Source organism: Temnothorax nylanderi, unplaced genomic scaffold (assembly GCF_030848795.1).
Source record: "Temnothorax nylanderi isolate EJ_2023f unplaced genomic scaffold, tnyl_v1.0 TNYL_tig0133_pilon, whole genome shotgun sequence".
Classification (NCBI taxonomy): domain Eukaryota; kingdom Metazoa; phylum Arthropoda; class Insecta; order Hymenoptera; family Formicidae; genus Temnothorax; species Temnothorax nylanderi.
In genome coordinates this window covers 399,457-417,830 of record NW_027249195.1, presented here as the reverse complement: position 1 = coordinate 417,830, position 18,374 = coordinate 399,457, and the positions used below count along the sequence as shown (strand labels likewise).

The window sequence follows — 18,374 nt, the reverse complement described above, 5'->3', positions numbered from 1 at the left end:
AACAGTGATATTAATCACGTTGTTACAAAGAATTAAGGGAAAGATTAGCAAACCGATGATAGTTAGCAACGTAATCCACGATTACATGTGATAACAACCGGTGATTAGCACAATTTTTAAACACCTGATTTCTCATTTTGCTAGAACGAATATTTACGAGAAATTATTTTAGTGCGTCAGTCAATTAAGCCTCTTGTAAAATAAATTATGATTTCTCACGCATTCTCTATAAAAAAAAAAAAACACTTTTGCATTGTAAGCAGATATTAATTCTAATAGAAGCAATTTCGACAGGTTCACATTTCGATTGCTACGGACACCGAAAGATGATCTCGCGATAATAAAAATCAACAAATTGGAGAATACTCCGAAATTGATCTTATCAAAACAAATGCCGGTTATATATATGCGCACATGCAATCTCTGACGCATATAAAAACGAATAATAAATTCAAACATCGAATAATATTTCAAATAATAGTCATACATAAGATCAAATATATGTGAAGAATATACGTGAAAAGAAAAAAGAAGTAGCAAGAAACGAGGAAAATATCGAGGAGATGTAAAAATAGTCAATGAAACTTGAATATTGTCTGCAATCGATTTTTTCATTGGCAATGTTAGAAATAATGCAAAAATGTTTCCTAGAATAGATTTCAGACAATGTGCAGAAAACAGTATAAGTAATACGTGATAAATAGCGGCATATTATTATCATTTCGCAACGGTATATCAGTATTCTCATCGTATAATCCATTAAATATAATCGGTATGGGTAATTACGAATGCGCACGAACTGTCTTTTACAAAAATATTTAAAATTCAACATAGATATAACAAACTTAAATTAAAAGCTAATTAAGGCAGTTAGTTTCGTACCTCCATTCCATTTACATCTCCATTTTAAATATTGATGCTATAAATATCGTAGATAATCACTCAAGGCGATTCAAGAAGAATTTATATGAATGCGATTGTGTATCTATTGGTGCTATCGGGGGCAGATAGCGCATTTTAATTGTTAGAAAGGAGGCAAATGTTATAATTCCTATGTTGAAATTTACACAAACATTTCGTCTGATATATCTTCTATTGATAATTATACTTTTAGAACTGTTAATTAGCAAATTTTCCACTTATTATTATAAATTGATACAAATTAGAGCACTATTAAATAGCTGTTATTTTTTATGCAGTTAAAAGCAGATAATCTTTTATTAATTATCTCCTATAAACGAAATATTTAAATTATCTTGAAAAAGAGTTATAAGAGATCCTAACTACTTTAGATATAATTACTACGTTTTTTAGATTATAGACTTGTAGATTTTAAAATGTTTTTGTATTTTGTTAAAGTACTCCTGTTTATATATATATATCAGAAAAGAGATTAAAATTTAATTATGTCGATTAATTACTTGATAATATTGTTCGTTTTATAATACATATATAAAGATTGAATTAACTAAACAACAATTATTTTAATCCTGCATAGATTAGAATAAAGTAATGTACAAAATAACTTAAATATAATATATTTTTATACATAACATTAATGACACCTTTATAATAACGTGTTAATATACCGATTTCGATACAAATTCTTCGAGAAGTTTGATAATATTCTTGAACAAAAATGTAAATTTATATCTTATAAGAAAAAATATATTGTCCCACATCAATATATGGACCTTTTTTCATAATATTTCAATCAAAATGTTCCGACGAAATCCTCTTTGGTGCAAACGCTTCTTATTATAATGCAAAGAGACTTAATAAAATTAACATCCTTAAATCCAGCGATCGCTTGGTCCCACTGTCCGCTCCGTTCTCCATCGCATTAACGGTCCTGGGTCGCGTATATGTACCGCGGGTGTAATCACGCTCAAATGACCGAGGCAAGAGAAGGGAGGAAGAGAGGTCACGCGTACGAGCGTGTACGTACTTATTCGCCTACAACCTCTGTCAGGAGGAAGGCAGGTGTCGAAGGAGGGAGCTCAAAATCTCGAAAGTGCAGCTAGCTCAGGGCTTTCGTGTCGCGCGACGTTTAGTCTGTCGCGGTGTCCCGATCTAATGTAAACCGGCAACCTTAATTCCGATTTCTCTAACGCTTTCTACTCCGTGATTCCCCCTCTCGGATTTTGTCGCGGCAGAGAAGCGAAAATTATATCTCTCCGCAACGAAACTCTCGTGTGTAAATGGTATTCTTACGTTATTCCTTTTTCCTTCTTGCGATCCAAGATTGGCTAGATAATGTAAGAAAGAGTTGCTTCTGATGTTAAAAAGGAAAGAAGAAATTGAAAAATATTTCTACAGCTCGCCATCAAGCCGCTCCGAAAATATTCTGTATGAAGATTTAGTTTGACAAACAAATGTGTGTGGGAAAAGAAGAAAGTGCGACGTTCGATTGGAAAAATTTATAAAAATATAAAGACAGTTTAATCTGACAAACGAGAAATTCGTTGAGAATTCATTAAACTGCGAGTCAATTGTTTCGTTCATAGTAAAAGCGAAGGACACAATTATAAATTGATTTTATGAGAAAGGTCTTACTTATAATTCTCTTGACAATACTAACTTCTTAATAGCACTATATATCAAACTTATCGTTAAGCTAAAAAAGCAAAGTTCTGAATTTGAAAGTGGTAATTCTCTTTCCGATCAATTTTACGTCCTACAAGGATAAAGGCCACGAGAATTTCTAACGAACTATAAAGTTTCTCTCCGAGGAAAGAGGAAAAGCGATCAAAGTGAAACAAGCAAATAAATCGTAAAATATCAAACTGTTAGTACAGGCAACGAAGAGTAATGACGAACATTGCATGCATGCAGGGGTAATCAATTTGTGTTCAACTGCGTAACAACATGGAAAATACTTGCAGTTGTTACTTACTTGTTCGATAAATAGCAAGAAATCTCGTTACACGTAATCCTTTTCTGAAGTCGGCACTTTATTCTCAAAAACAGAAAACTTTGACAGTTCTGATACACCCGCAATAGTTCCACTTATCGAAACGCTTCAATCCGACGAAGAAATCGACGAAGCTGATCGACCTTTCGTAGCAGAAGAAACGACGGAAGGGACGTTGAGCCCTTAATTCTGCATACGATCTCCAGGTAAGCACAACGGGACTGATATCGAGGGAAAAAACCCTGGTGACAAATATCTGAGCACGTATTATGGAATTTTTCGGAATGGATTAGTTTCGATCGAAATTGTTTAGTTATTTCCTAGATTTCCATTGTATTTTGTAGGGAAAACGGAATAATTTCGATCGGAATCCTCGGAATTGAAATTGATCGAGAGAAATTTATTCCTCTGAGATCGGATACTTAATGAGTTAATTCATTAATTTCTTTTACAAATTCCTGCATCCATTGCCTCATATACAGGATGTTACCGACAAACTTTATTTACGGCCTTTTTGCGATGTTTGTAGTTAATTTTTTCTTTGGCAGAACTTTGATTGGATAACATCTTTTTTCAAAACTTCATAATTCTACACTTAAAGACTAAGCCTTTAATTAAAGTTTTATTAAAGTAACTTTTACTTTATATTTTACACCCAAGTGGCACATGAAGTTTTAAAACGACTGCGATAACGTTGTTGCAGCTTAAACTGCATTTTTATCTAGCACTGTTATCACAACATCATTATGACGTTTTGACAAAGTTTTGTAGCAGCAAAAGTGGGACAACATTTAGGAACATATTTAGGCTTTGAGGACGATATCGCAGCCGTTTATAGTTGCGTTGCTGCACAACTATTTTACTGTGAAGAGGTTGTCACAGCAAGTGGCAGTCGGAATAAAGATAAACAAACCAATAAACAAAGAATGTTATATGTAAATTAATATTTAATAAAAATTAATTTAATTTACAAATTACGTAAAAGTATTGAAACAAGAATTTTAAAAAATTTTGTTTTTATTCAACTGGGATTGAACCTCGAATAATCCGGAACCTTCGCCACACTAAAAAAATTTAAATTAATTAATTAATAATAATTAATTATTGCAAATTATTGTAGTTTATAATGTACATACAGTATAAGTATACTAGCTCAAACGCAAATTCATAAGTATAACGCATGGGCCCGCTTGACCATCGTTGATACATGCTAAGTTTAACTTTAAAATTGATAGTCACTTTACTCTTTGCTTTCGCTGTGACATATAAACTATAGTCAGATTACAGCTATTTTTGGCTGTATTTTAGTTTCTACATTACTGCTTTTCCCCTCGCTAAAATGGCTGCGGCTAGTTTTGGTTTTTCTGACAGCTGTCACAGCGACTTTACAGCTGTTAAAACAGTTAAAATAGCTGTGGCTGCATTTTGACTTTTTTATTAGCTGTCACAACGACTGTACATTAATATAGCTAAAATAGCTGGTGGCTGTATTTTGACTTTTTTATTAGCTGTTACGGCTAAAAATCTAGCAAAATAACATTTGCTGCCAAATAGTAATTAAGGCTGGCAGGGGGGACGTTATACTAGCCACATTTTTGCTGTCGCAGCGAATATAGGCCGATTGTGTTACTTGGGTATATATTTATTGAGAAAAAATGCACTCTAAATTGCATAAAGAATTCATAAGTGAAATTTATTGCGGAAAATTCTGCATATGAGGTTTTTTTTTAGTGAGTCACTTATTGTAATCGTGAATAACTAAGTAAAGTAAATTAAGCGCATTGAAGCAGTCAATAAATCATTAATCATATATGCTGACAATCTTGTACATTATACCACAGGTGTCCCGTCATTTTTTTTACTTCAAAGATTATGAAAATCCGCAGAATAAGTTTCCATCGATCCTTTTCGTCTCATTTACATTCGTCTCTAGCATAGCGCGAGATATTTATATCTGTCGCTTCCATTTTTCACAATTGCACGCTTATCACTTTATGCAAATATGGATGCTGAGACTGGATATGTGAACATCAATTCGCTAAACTCATTATGGACATTCGCTCTCGCGTTTCTTTGTAAAAGTAAATCCGCTTGCGACAACTTGTCGCAAATCTCTTCTCGCTCTCGTCCTTACAAGCCCATTATAGCAAGCTTCAATCGATCGTACGCTGGGAATGGGAAATAAATGGTGGAGGATCATAATTATGGCTTCTCGCATCTTCGCGATCGCGCAAGAATCTAATTGTACATTGTTTTCCTTCGAGAGAAGGCCATCCTCGTCGTATCGGCCGCATCGTATCCTTCGATATGCAAGAGAGTCGATATGCGTGAAGACGGGAAAATTGAACCACGAGCAGGTCCGACCGAAATGGCAGTTTCCGAGCGCGCGGAGAATGGAAAGAGGTTTGTTCTTTTACTTTTTGGGATTTTGTGTTTTACATTTAACCCTAGGAATACATATTAAGTTTTTGCATACGTAAACCACACTGGGGTCTGAGAAGTAGCACCCCCCCCCCAATGCTACTTTTTTCATTATAACTTTCGAGAAAATCACCGTATTTGAATCACTTTTTTTCTTTCGATCGTAAATAAACTAAAAAATACGTACATGTATTCAGAAAAAATTGTAATTACTCATAAATGCAAAAAAAACGCCATTTGACCGTAATTGCTTGAAAAATTCATATCTTTTTTGCTAATAAAGATAATTAAGAAAACTTTTTAGATTAAAAAAAACACATTTCAAAGTATAAAAAAATTTGCCGCTTAAATATTGGAATATTACCATCAAAATTGCAAGGCTGCAAAAATGACGAATTTCTATTTTCTGGCAATTTTGCAGACAGGTATAAAAGTTAGAATTTTTGTTAAATAATACAAACTTAATAACTTGTAATGCATGTTTATTAATAAAAAGAATGAAGACTACAAAATATAAAAAAAAACCAATTATTCACATAGATTACGTCAACTGTTCAGTGCATTGAGTAAAACAAAGATCGAGGATTTTTGCACCGCGGGCACGCAAATTGAGTCTTTTTATCCTTTCCACGTGGAAAAAATCGCCTTTTGTTCTTTTTTTCCAATTTGGCATTATCTTTTACATTGCACATTTTATCATCCACGTTCTCAATGAGTATTCGTACAGATGTACGTAACGTCATCAATTGTAATTGTCGCATCATAAATTTAATTAGCTCGACAGATAAATTTTCTAAAAATATGGCACGGAATGTTGAGCATCTCTGCTATCTTGTCGGAGCTACGAGTTTCCATTATTTACTTAGAACAATATGCAAGTGTAAATTATTATTGGTATACTTTATGTTCTAAGGATCTCGTGCTTAAATCTAATAAAACTGATAACAATATTTTCATGAAAAAATTATAAAAATATAATCAAATATTGTTTTGAATATAGATTTACACTATATTGTAATATCTCTATATTGTAAATCTATAAACTCGAATAAAATGAACTAGAAAATATACTTACTTGCAAAAAAATGTTGCACGAAATACACACTGGGCACCGAGAGATCCCAGACTTATTTCACGTGTTAATTGTCGCAAAGCTGACGAGCAATTGACTACTCCAGCAGCTGCTAGCTATTGAAAAGACTTCAAATTTTTTTACATCCACCCTCGGTCGTATCCACCCTCCCTACTTATTCATTCTACCAATGGTAGAGTTTCAAACTTCAGCCTGAGATCTCGGAGACCCCAAATATTTTAAGATTAATGTGAAGTTATTCAGATCTTTCTCTAAAAAAGTCTCTAGATGAAAATCTCAGAAATATTAATTTTCTAAACAGTAAATTTATTCATAAAAAGACAGGTACGCACAGAAAAGATGGGAATATTATTATTATTCCATATGCACATTCACAAGATAAATAGCTCTTGCAATTTTCTTTTTTTATTGACCTTGGCTTATAGAACTTTGTTCAACGATAAATTAATAATACCGTTAATAGAAGATACCCGCTTAAAGAGCGCTTTTCCATATCGAGCCATCAATTATGTAAAAACGTTGTGTAAGATTCCAGGAAATACAGTAATCGTGAGATTCTTTCAGTAAAATAGTATTACTTTATTATTTAATTTAAAAAATTGCAAGTTTATGCCATTTAATCTACAATGTCCTCTTCTTCTTAAACGATATATTTCCAGTGATGCAACTGTCAAAATTAATATATCAGCCATCCCCTTATTTTAATTGATGCTCATAGCTAAAGCTGAATCGACAGATCTTATTCATATCGCATTTGCATTACATGACAGTTTTATTGCAAATATATTCAGGATGTATATAAGGAACTCGGCGTTAATAATATGCAAACGAAAACAAACTGAAAGCCCCGAGAGTTCATTAAGTACTCAAAATGTGGTTTACCGACTTTGCGCAGATGACTTCCTGATCGTGAGCGAGAACGTATTAACCTTGAAGTGGCGGATCTAAAGAATTAAAAGTACGAAATCCAAGGTGTCGGTGCCGCATCTAATTGGTTTCCATCAGGGGGACCCTAGGGGGGTGTAGGGAAAAAAACGCGTCAATGACATAATTTCGCGAGCTTCCGCAAAATCAATGTGTTCAGCCGCACAATCGTTTCTCGGGCTTTGTCGAACGATTAAGTATGATGTAGGCTAATAACATGACAAGTAGCTTTTACATTTTACCTTTGCTTAACGCGTTTGCGTAAAAGCATGTCGAAATTTGATATGTTGAGTTAAATCGACAATTTATAATGAAATTTAAGAGTCATGATCGATTACGATAAACAATCTTGCAAATAGAAAATATACGGTTGGGCTGGATCTTTTGTGCCTATAATAATATTATTCGCGTGAATTTATGTATACTTCTTCACTTTAGCAAACTATGCTTACTATCGGTCTCTCTTTTGAAAGAATAGTACAATCACATAATTAAATTAATCAATTTAATAATACCGATACTAATATGAATCTTTAGAATATGAGAAATATAGGATATGGAAAAATACGGAATAAGGTATGAAAAGATAAAAGAATACATGAGGTACTTTTATCACGAGCGTGCAGCATAAAATTACAACCTTGGAACATCGTAAATTTCTAGCTTTAGCTTGACATTGCATTTCAAGACCGATAGTAATGGCGCGTAGTTTGCTAAAGCGAAGAAATATACATAAATTCACGCGAATAATATTATTATAGGCACAAAAAATCCAGCTCAACCGTATATTGGTACATTTCCTATTTACTTGATTGTTTATAATGGAATTTGTTGTTATATGATCATGATGTAACATTAGCCACGAATACAGTTGTTATTATCCACTCTACTGTCTCTAGTTTCACCAATTTTATTTGAAAGATGAGATTTAAGTAATTTTATCCAGAAATGTAAATGTAATAGTAATATTCTTTTATTATTTAATCACAATTAATCAATAAAAAATATAAAAAAACGAAAGTTTTATACGTAAATAAAATATTTAAAAAAGGCAAGTAAATTAAAAGCGAACAACTGATGAGCATTTCTCATATAGTGCTCATATAGTAACTCGACGTTGTAGTTCGATATAGTAAATTACGTTCACATCCGCTCATTAAAATTTATAATGTTCCAAATGATTATGAGTTTATGCTGTATGCTCGTGATAAACGTACCTCGTGTATTCTTTTATCTTTGTATTTTATTATATCAAAAAAAGAAATAATGTTATGAACTCATCTGCGAATATAAATTTCGCAGATTCCGGTGCAACTGCAAGATCTGCGAATATAAGTTTCGCAGACTCAGGTGAAACTGCAAGACATTAGGAAAATTGCAGGAAGTAAGATATTATTAAATTGCCAGCTACTTCATCATGCCTAAAAGCTCTGTCGTGTTTCACGAGACCTACATTATTACGCGTGTGTCACGGTTACTTACATAACACACATATTTCATATTTCGCGTAAGAACGAAAACATTATCAATCGTCAAACATGTTATCCTCGAATTTGGTGCAATTATAGAATACAAGCGAAAGGTACTTTCAAGCTGTATATCTTATCACGAAGAATTGTCCTAATTAAAAAGATTTATAAAATGCATTTTTTACCTTATTCTAACTATAAGTTCAATTTTAAATTTCCAAAAATCTCATTCGATTTTTCACTGATAACTTCTAATCGCAATGACCGATAAGCAGAACGTAGTTTGCTCATTATAGATTGCGGATTAGATAATAAAGATTCAAATTGAAATCCGGATATGAATATGTTGAGAGAGGGGATCAAAAGATATGGTCATGTCTTGTGCTACGTGTATATACGGCAGCAAATGAACAGACGGAGTGTCTATACACGAGCCACTTACATTAGATGAGTCGAGGTATGATTATTAAATCTCAATAGTGACGGACTAAGTTTAAGAAAAGGTTTACGTTTAGGTTTTTTTTTCTATGGGGCATGAACAGAGATATTATAAAGCAAAGTCCATATCTTAAATGTATATTTAAGAAACGTTATCATCATCATACACCTGTCTACACGACGTAGCTTAAAATATTTTAAAATAATTTTAAAATAATTAGTTAACATTATGATAGTATTGATAGTTAGTATGGTTATTATATTTTATCTAACAACGCCAAGTTTTTTGCGTCAAACAACTTTTTATTTTAATATTTTTTGTTTGTGTTATCATTTATTTTCTTTGGTTAAATAAGCTCTTCGCTTTATTTAATTGCTCACATTTTCAAGAATTTCTTATGGTAATATGTCTCGAAATATCACATACATATCTTTTTCAGATATTTATTGATTTTACAATCATATTACAAAACAATAATATACTTTACTGGATATTTAATATTAAAGCATAGTAATAATTGAAAATTGCATAATGTGTATAAGTTTTCATTTGACACGATTTCGTGATACCATAAGTGATACCTACCACTTCTTTTTAAGAAAAATAGATTTAAACGGACGCTGCATCGTCAATTAAAAAAATTATTAATTACAAATCTCAAGACTAATTATCTTAACGCCAATCGCTATTAAGTATGATATCATCTTCACAGCAGACTATAATCTGCTGTTCGCAAATGGGTCACTGACCGACAATCTCATTGTATTAATGCCGTCTTCGTGTGTTGCGATTAATTAACACGCCGCGCGTCAATCGGAGATCCCTGCGAGACAAAGCTAGCTTTGCATTCGATCAGGTGACGGCGAGAAATCTCATTAATATAATAATCGCTTTAGTAATATCGCTGTAAGTCTCCGAAACGGCGAGACGGCTGTTGGATCGTGTCGTTAAAAACCTTGGACAATAAGCGCTTCCAGATATCCCGGAAAACTGCACTTTTGCGAACTGGGCTTGACCATTGTGCGACACGTAACGACATATAATGCGTATAATGACGCTACTAATAGATGACGATAGAATCTTCGCTCGGCTATGATATCCACGATACTTATCCGCATTTGAGAACTAGTTGACACGCGACTGTAATATAACTGGAGATAGAACTATCATGAGACGACGTTATCTATGAAAAGAAGAAAGACACAGAGCAAAATATTCACCGAGCGTTTTCCTTACGTATTTAATGAATGGAAATCTTATTCGCGGATCGTTTAAATCTCATTAAACGAATTTTCCAGTGGAAAAAAATACGGGGAACGTTGCATAATAGTAGAATTTCTGTAAATATAATAAGGTCGGTCAAATAAAGTGACAAGTGTTCAGCTACGAGCGAATTTCTTTTTGCGTAATTTATCTAATGTCATGAACATTTCGAAATAAAACAGACACATTCTCATTCTTTAAAAGTAAACATTACGCAAATATTCGAATAATAGAGCATCCGGATAACGGATCATTCCAATAATGGAGCTTCGAATAACAAGCGTTCTGTTACATCCTGATATTTTTTGTTACGACAAAAAAAATGTTACGCAAAATAATGGCAAGATCGAGTCATTTGCCGAGACTCGAACGGCGAGTCTTCAGCTAATCTTTTCGTACAATCTGATTTTCCTTTCGCAATTAATGCCTTAGGGCAATTAATGTCCCGTAAAAGCGGAATGGCGTTAAAGTTGACGCACATCACACGCGCGCGAAGGACATTCGGTTGGCATATTTCATGCATAATTAAAATCACATCAGGGTTTGATCGATCGCTAAATATCGCTCTATATGGATTAGTAATAAGTCCTTCGATAGCCATTCAATCGGGAGTTTCATAATTTAAATGACGAACCTTTAAACCCCATCTACGTTTTCATTTTCCAAACAGACAAAATTTAGATTCAAGATCATTAAAGCATAATAATAATTTGAAGTTGCGAGGATAGTCGTTGCGCAATATCATTAATCTTTTTACCATATATATAATATCTGCGCAACGCAAAAGGCCCACAGAATTAAAAAGTCATCAACGAGAATGACGACCAATCTACTTATTTCTTAAAAATTACTGGACGTCTGCAAATCTTATTTGTCTCAGACGCAGCCTGTGAATCTGTACGCGTCTTCGTATTTTATAGGATTCCGTAAGTAATCGGAGACGTGAAAGGTTCGCGAGAGTATACGTGGGAAAGAACAAGGGATACATGTCCGAGCAGGTGGAAAACGGGATTGCGTTGCCTGATTGGCGATGTTACATCATCGCTGGGCTCGTTTCATTCAAAATGAGAGAACGGCATGTACTTAGTGAGCGACACACTTTGTCCATAGCTAACGCAACGCATTATTCGTAGATTCACCAGAAAATGAGACAAATACGGGATAAATAAACCACAGGAATACGAGAGAACGTAAAAAAAATATATCTACATTCGTCTAACCGCGACCTCGCGTAAATAACTCATTCATACTAATCGTTCGCATTGTTCGCCGGTGTTTCGCGTAACGCTCGTGGCAACGATTTTAAACCGGCACGATTCAACACAAAAGGTGCCTCCAACCATCATTGCGTTTATGTAATTGTGCACGTTCTTGCACGTTTGCGCAATGCGATATGTGGATTATCGTAAACCGGTTCTTTCTCTCTTTATCTCCACACGAACATTCTTACGGGATCATGGAATTACTTTAATCTTATCAAATCCTTACGGTGAACGCATTCCTTTTTTATTTTTGAATATATTTCAGAGATATTCCGTACTGTTATTCCAATTCATGAGTATCTTTTTATATTCTGAATTTATATTTTATGTAGATTCCAGACCGCGATTTTTTTTCATGAAATAAAATAAATAGAAAGAAGAGAAAAATCCTCATGACGTCTCTACTAGCAAACGAATTATTGACGAGTATTTCATTTCTAATTTATTTACGGAATTCTTCACTAATCGTAATAATAAAAATGTTTATATGACAGATAAATGTTGCATGCAAAAAAATTATGTATAATTTATGAAAGTAGATTAACATAAGAGTATCAGCGTAAAATTACGCCTGCCCCACGGTTATTTTGTTTACAGATGACAGATATCCAAAACCAATTCATCAAAAAAAAAATTTGAGATACTTCTAAATGTTAAAAATTCATGTAGAAACATCTCAGAAGCAATTCAGATTTTTCTTTTAATACATGGCTCAAAGAAATAATGTAGGCTATTGGCACTTGAAATAACTGAATCTAAACTTTGCCGGAGAGGTTGTTGCCGAAAGCAACGTGATTACGTCAAGTGAAAGGTTTTGTAAACGGAGCGTCGATTATGCTTTAACGAGGTGAAAGAATTGCGTTTCATTGAACCCGTGTATACTTTCCTATACACAAATATCCTACTTCCATTTTATGTCGATTGACATGTATATTATTCGCGATTATTTTATTTATATTTATATTAAGAGTAATGAGATATTTTCTAAAATAATTCATAGATATATATTTTTGCTAAATTTAACAACAGTGTTATGAGATAAATATTATATTTCAACAGTACTATTTGTAATAAGAATAAGTTACTTTAATATATATCTTTTCCCCGTCCATTTAATTTCATGCATGTGTTTAATTATCTTGTAAATGAATTTATCCGGTATTGTGGATCTGTGGGACTCCTTCCACCTCGTCTACAGTTCATTTAAGACCTTTTATTCGACTGATTGAGAATTCAATGTATGTACAATGTAGTGCACGTAGACTTTTAAAGATGTGTCGAGCATGTTAAATTCCAAGGCCGAGAGCGTCAAATAGCTATCAGTTCTAGAGGATGATATTTTTAGACGAAGAATTTTCTATCTCTATCAAAAATATATTATACAAAATAAAAGTATATAATAAAAATGTCGAAAAATATTACAAAAATTTACATGATAATTGTTATTCATTTAATATATGTGGAAGAAAAAGAGATTTCCAGATTTATCAATTTAATAGTTAATTAATTAATATATCTATACAGTGTTCAAAAAATTGGACATTGAACTCAAGATTGCGTTTTCAGTAAAATATACGTTGTATTAATATTTTTTTCGCTGCATTTTAGGAACGATGACAAAACATCAGTCACGGATGAGGTAGCATATATTTCCAAACTTCGACAAGCAGTACCGCAATGTTGCGCAGTCGGCGCTAAAAATTTACTCCTACTTACTTTTGGTTCAACCTTGGGATTCTCAACTATCCTTATCCCGGCGTTGCAGAGGGAAGATGCGGACATCAAAGTCACGATGGAGGAATTAACATGGATCAGTAAAGGACCATTTATAAATATGGGGCGCTGAGAGATCCATACAATACATATAGAATTATTTAAAGAATTTTTGCTTTAAAAGACAAATAGAATTTTTCTTCTATCTGTCCAGGAGGATTTTTTCGCCTTTTTCTGATAAAACTCTTTCATTGTAATTTAAGTCAATATAAATGAAAGTTTATGGTAAAAAAATTTATATTAGTTCACCACATTATAGATTATCTAAATATTGACATTTAAATTATTATCAATATTAAAATTGAAATTATAATTATTAACTTATATGCACTTAAGCCGGTTCTGATTGCCGTTTGCCAGTTACTGTCGCCAAAAAAGTTCAAAGTTCGCCAACTCTCTTTTGACAACCGCAATTGACAAAAGCGCAACGTGGAAATAACACTTTTCAACTAGCAATTGCCATCGTTTGCGACGTATTGTAGAACCGGCTTTATAGTTCAACCAAATTTTACATAATAGTCTTATTTATTATATCAATTATCGTCTGCAATGTCTTCACTGTTAATATATCCTCTTCCAGGCAGTTTGAACTTGTTTCTCGTGCCGATCGGCTGTTTGGCGAGTGGTCCGCTATCGCAGTATCTGGGCAGGAAACGGACGATGATGCTGGCGAATATACCATTCGTGATGGCCTGGCTGGTGTTTCACTATTCCAGCAATCCCGCGATGTTGCTCGCGGCGCTCGCGATGACGGGCCTGACGGGCGGCCTCCTCGAGGGCCCGGTTATAACTTACGTCGCCGAGGTGTCGCAGCCCTACCTGCGCGGAATGCTCTCCGCGACTTCCTCGATGGCGGTGATCCTCGGTGTCTTCACGCAAATGTTGAGCGGCAGTTTGACTCACTGGAGAACAGTGGCGCTGATCAATCTGTCTTACCCGATTCTTTGTTTTATCGCCCTGTGCTTGGTGCCCGAGAGCCCGCACTGGCTCGCCGGTGAGTGATCAGTTAAATTATTTACTTTTTTCACAAATTTATCAAACTGTTAAATTATTTTATTATTTATTTATTATTCTAAATTATTTATCTGTTTATAAATATTAGCGAATTGTTATTTATCTCTTTTCTCAAACGTAAGGAGTTATATAATTAATTTTAGCAATTATATAATTAAATATTTTAGCGGTTCAATAAATTATCATCACTTGAATCTATTTATAAAAATCAAAAAGTTTTTTCAGTTTTTTAACGAAACAGATACATGTATATATCTAGGCTAATCTCATATTTAAAAAAAACTTTAAAAATTATTATAATAATTAATTAAAGCTAGTTTTGAGTTTTAAATGATACAGAAACTCGGTTCTTTCCAGTCAAGGGTCGTTTCAAGGAATCGGAACGCGCTCTCTGTTGGTTGCGGGGCTGGGTAGGCCCATCGCATGTGCAAAATGAATTTAATGCGCTCCGCGAGGCGATTCAGAAGCCGACCGATAACACCGATGCTGACAAGGAAAAGATCTGGCGAGCCTACACCAAACGGACTTTCTGTTTGCCTTTCTTTTTGGTCAGCGCGGGCTTCTTCATCTCAAACTTCGGTGGGTGCACAACTCTGCAGACTTTCGCCGTCGTGATATTCGCGAAACTGAACGCGCCGATCGACAAGTACACGGCCACGGTGTTTCTGGGCATCGCTCAGCTAATCGGCACCATAATCTGCGTACTGACGATCCACCTCATGGGGAAACGCAGGCTGACCTTCCTGTCGGTCGGCGGTACCGGTTTATGCTTCCTCGTTACCGCTATCTATGGTTATCTCAACGACATGGATTTCTTGGACGGAGTCAGATACAGCTGGATACCAACTACTCTCATGATAGGCGGAGCTTTCACAGGGAATCTCTGCATCAGAACCCTGCCTTGGATTCTTGCGGGCGAAGTGTTTCCCGTGAAGGTGCGTGCATTTTGCGATATTTCTCTTTCAGTATTTTTAAGTTTTAACCCTTTCGTTTAAATTTCGTTTACAAAAAACTTAACCAAACTGCCAAACTACGTATCTTCTATTACCGAGTGACAAGTGGTGATAAGTCAATCAATCTTTCCAAAAAATTAGAGACTGCATTTATCATTGGCCGCATTCAGGAAATACAACTGTTGAGTGAGCGGTCAGTGATTCTTTAATATGATTGGTTCTTACCTTTGGTTCTTCTCCGGATCTAAGTGTAAGAACCAATCATAATGAGCGCTCACTCAACAGTTGTGTTTCCTGAACGCGGCCATTGGAACACTTATAAACATCAAATCTTTCTTGATCTCAAACGATTCCGAATTCGTCGTCAGGTACGCAGCACCGCAACCGGCGCGGCCGGTATGATCGCCTACGTCATGGCGTCGATCGCGAACAAAACCTTCCTCTACATGGTGAACGGCATGTCATTGTCCGGCACGTTTTTCTTCTACTCTCTGATCAATGTTGCCGGCTTGTGCCTTATGTACCTGATATTACCCGAGACCGAAGGTAGGACCTTGCGAGAAATCGAGGAGCATTACGCCGGCATACAGAGTCTAAAGAATCGGCCGAAGAAGGAGCAGCAGGCCACCAAGGAACAATGGGCAGTCGCGAATCCGGCGATTGTATACGATGAGAATATCGAAAGTAAATTATAGAAAATCGGCTCTCTGGTAACTTCATGAACTAAATTATCACGCTGTTAACTATTGCATCCGGAATCTGTTCATGGAAAGGACTTATTGCATGAAAAATTTTATAACTGACACAATCCAGCTCATGAAAGAGAGGTAATCGATTGTAAAGATTATTTGATTGATGTCCATCTATAGTCTATACAATGCTGGGGGAACAAGAATTACCGCGAATCGAACGGTTTTTTCCTAAGAAAATTTCCGGGAAAAGATTAAAGAACTAGTGATATGTTGAAGAATGTTAGGAAATAGTATTTCTATTTATTATTTTATATTATTTAACAGAGACGCGGTTGTCGCAAAGTGGTGCTGATATCGTCGCTAATATTACTGACTAATCTTTAGAAACGGAGGAACTGATTTTTGGATTATAAACTAGTCTCAGTTTCTTCCCGAAATATTACCTTTGCCACTTACACATACTTAAATAAAAGAAATAGAAGAAATTGATGAAAAAAAAATAGGTTTCTAAAGATTAGCAGAATACTTGACACAGACTTGTCTTGTTGACTTGAAATTCATTTCTTCGTTACTGCTTAGGGAAGCTTTTATATTTTACGACGACTTTCGCATTTTTTTTTATTGCGATTGGATATATTTATGTAGATTTAATAAAAACGAAAATGAGAATATACATATAACGGGGAGCTGAATAGAATTAAGCCATAATTGTATTAGCCAACGCTGTTGCATATTATTATTCTCTGTGATAATTCGATGATCTGTAATACTAAACGTAGAATATATTTTGGTAAAGCGTAAAATGCCGCACATATCACTATCATATTTTCAACTCAAATATCGCTTAATAAATGATTTATATGCGCTCGTGTTGATGGAAAATCTTGAACAAAATAAAAATGTATTTATTACATGTTATAATTTAGTATTTATAGTTCCTTTGTATAATCTGTAAAATAAAATAAAGAGACTTATCGACTGTTATTAATAACATTTAAAGGAACAATTTATAACATGTCTTATATCATAAAAAACATTTGAATTCTTTCTATCACTGCTTTTACTTTTTATTTTTTAACATATTTACGAGAAGGGAACTCTCTCTTGATTTATATTTATTGCGCTATATTGCGTTGAATATATACTGCGAGTAATGCGTTGTTGCAAACTTATATAATTTTGAATTACTGTTTTCCTTTGTTTAAATTATACCGAAGACGGTCTAAATATAGACCGAAAACACGAACACCCAGTTGGCCCTTTTATTTTAATTGGTATAATAAAGATATAATCTATGTTATATAGATTAGAACATTATTATTCGTTCTTAACAGTTTTTAAATATTCTGTGTTGCTTAATTATATATATTTATTTCTTTAAATCGATTAAAAATAATAAAATAATATTCTGAAATATTTTTCGTGAATCAATAAAGTATCACGATTATCATATCAATTACAGAATGGAAACAGTGTCGAGATAGAATACTGATCAAATTAAATAAGGGCTACTGATCAAATTAAATAAGGGATAAAAGATAATAATATTTATCTTTCATTATCCTCTTCCATCTGTATCAAACACATATGGACCCAATTTTTATTTTTATCCTTTTTATCATTCTCAAATTAAATTGTATCTTGCTTCAACTTTTCCACAAATGTTTATTGCGTTGTTGTTCATAAATATGTATGTAGATGGATGTATACGATGTGTACGATGTGTAAACGTATGTGAATGTCCATAGTGTATTGAGCTCGAGTTCGTGGGTTCGCTAAGCCCGCAATTAACTATGCAGGGATCAGTCATTCCTGCGGGAGCATAAATTAATCGAGAATTCCGTGATATTGTGGCCATCTAATAATGATTGAGGCGTTGCGTTAATTTAGATCAATATTGATATTTACGGAAAGACTTGGCAGCCGACAGAAATAGAAGGGAGCTTGTGGTTCCTCAGTTTTACTGTAGATGGAACATGTAGTCTTTTATATCTGAGAGATACAGATTAATTATTTCGCACTAAATATATGTATAAAAGAAAGAGAGAGACTTTAAATCGCTATCCACATTAAATTTTAATAACAAATTTTTTAGAATAATTAGAATTAATTTTTTCTCAATAAAAATTTTAAGAAACGCTTTCACTTTTTAATAAT

At 34.0% G+C, this 18,374-nt stretch overlaps 1 protein-coding gene across 3 annotated transcripts; it reads left to right on the top strand.

Moving 5' to 3' along the window:
* The first annotated feature begins 1,984 nt into the window (after positions 1 to 1,984).
* Positions 1,985 to 17,210, top strand: LOC139776938 (facilitated trehalose transporter Tret1). Of its 3 annotated transcripts, none has more exons than XM_071713999.1 (6): positions 1,985 to 3,120; positions 5,184 to 5,317; positions 13,394 to 13,599; positions 14,139 to 14,552; positions 14,930 to 15,507; positions 15,894 to 17,210. In XM_071713999.1, exons 2-6 carry the CDS (start codon positions 5,238 to 5,240, stop codon positions 16,218 to 16,220), a joined length of 1,605 nt encoding a protein of 534 aa, XP_071570100.1. In that variant the 5' UTR covers positions 1,985 to 3,120; positions 5,184 to 5,237; the 3' UTR covers positions 16,221 to 17,210. The 3 variants fall into 3 exon arrangements, with proteins under 3 accessions (XP_071570100.1, XP_071570101.1, XP_071570102.1); XM_071714000.1 differs by having other exon boundaries at positions 5,181 to 5,317; XM_071714001.1 differs by lacking the exons at positions 1,985 to 3,120; positions 5,184 to 5,317 and having other exon boundaries at positions 13,531 to 13,599; positions 14,143 to 14,552.
* Positions 17,211 to 18,374: the final 1,164 nt, after the last annotated feature.

What these genes read in the sequence shown, in the direction of transcription:
- LOC139776938 (XM_071713999.1), top strand. Translation starts at nt 5,238, where the DNA reads ATGCGTGAAGACGGGAAAATTGAACCACGAGCAGGTCCGACCGAAATG. An exon ending in CGCGCGGAGAATGGAAAGAG is followed by an intron (nt 5,318 to 13,393) that starts GTTTGTTCTTTT and finishes GCTGCATTTTAG; the next exon opens with GAACGATGACAAAACATCAG. An exon ending in GCGAAGTGTTTCCCGTGAAG is followed by an intron (nt 15,508 to 15,893) that starts GTGCGTGCATTT and finishes ATTCGTCGTCAG; the next exon opens with GTACGCAGCACCGCAACCGG.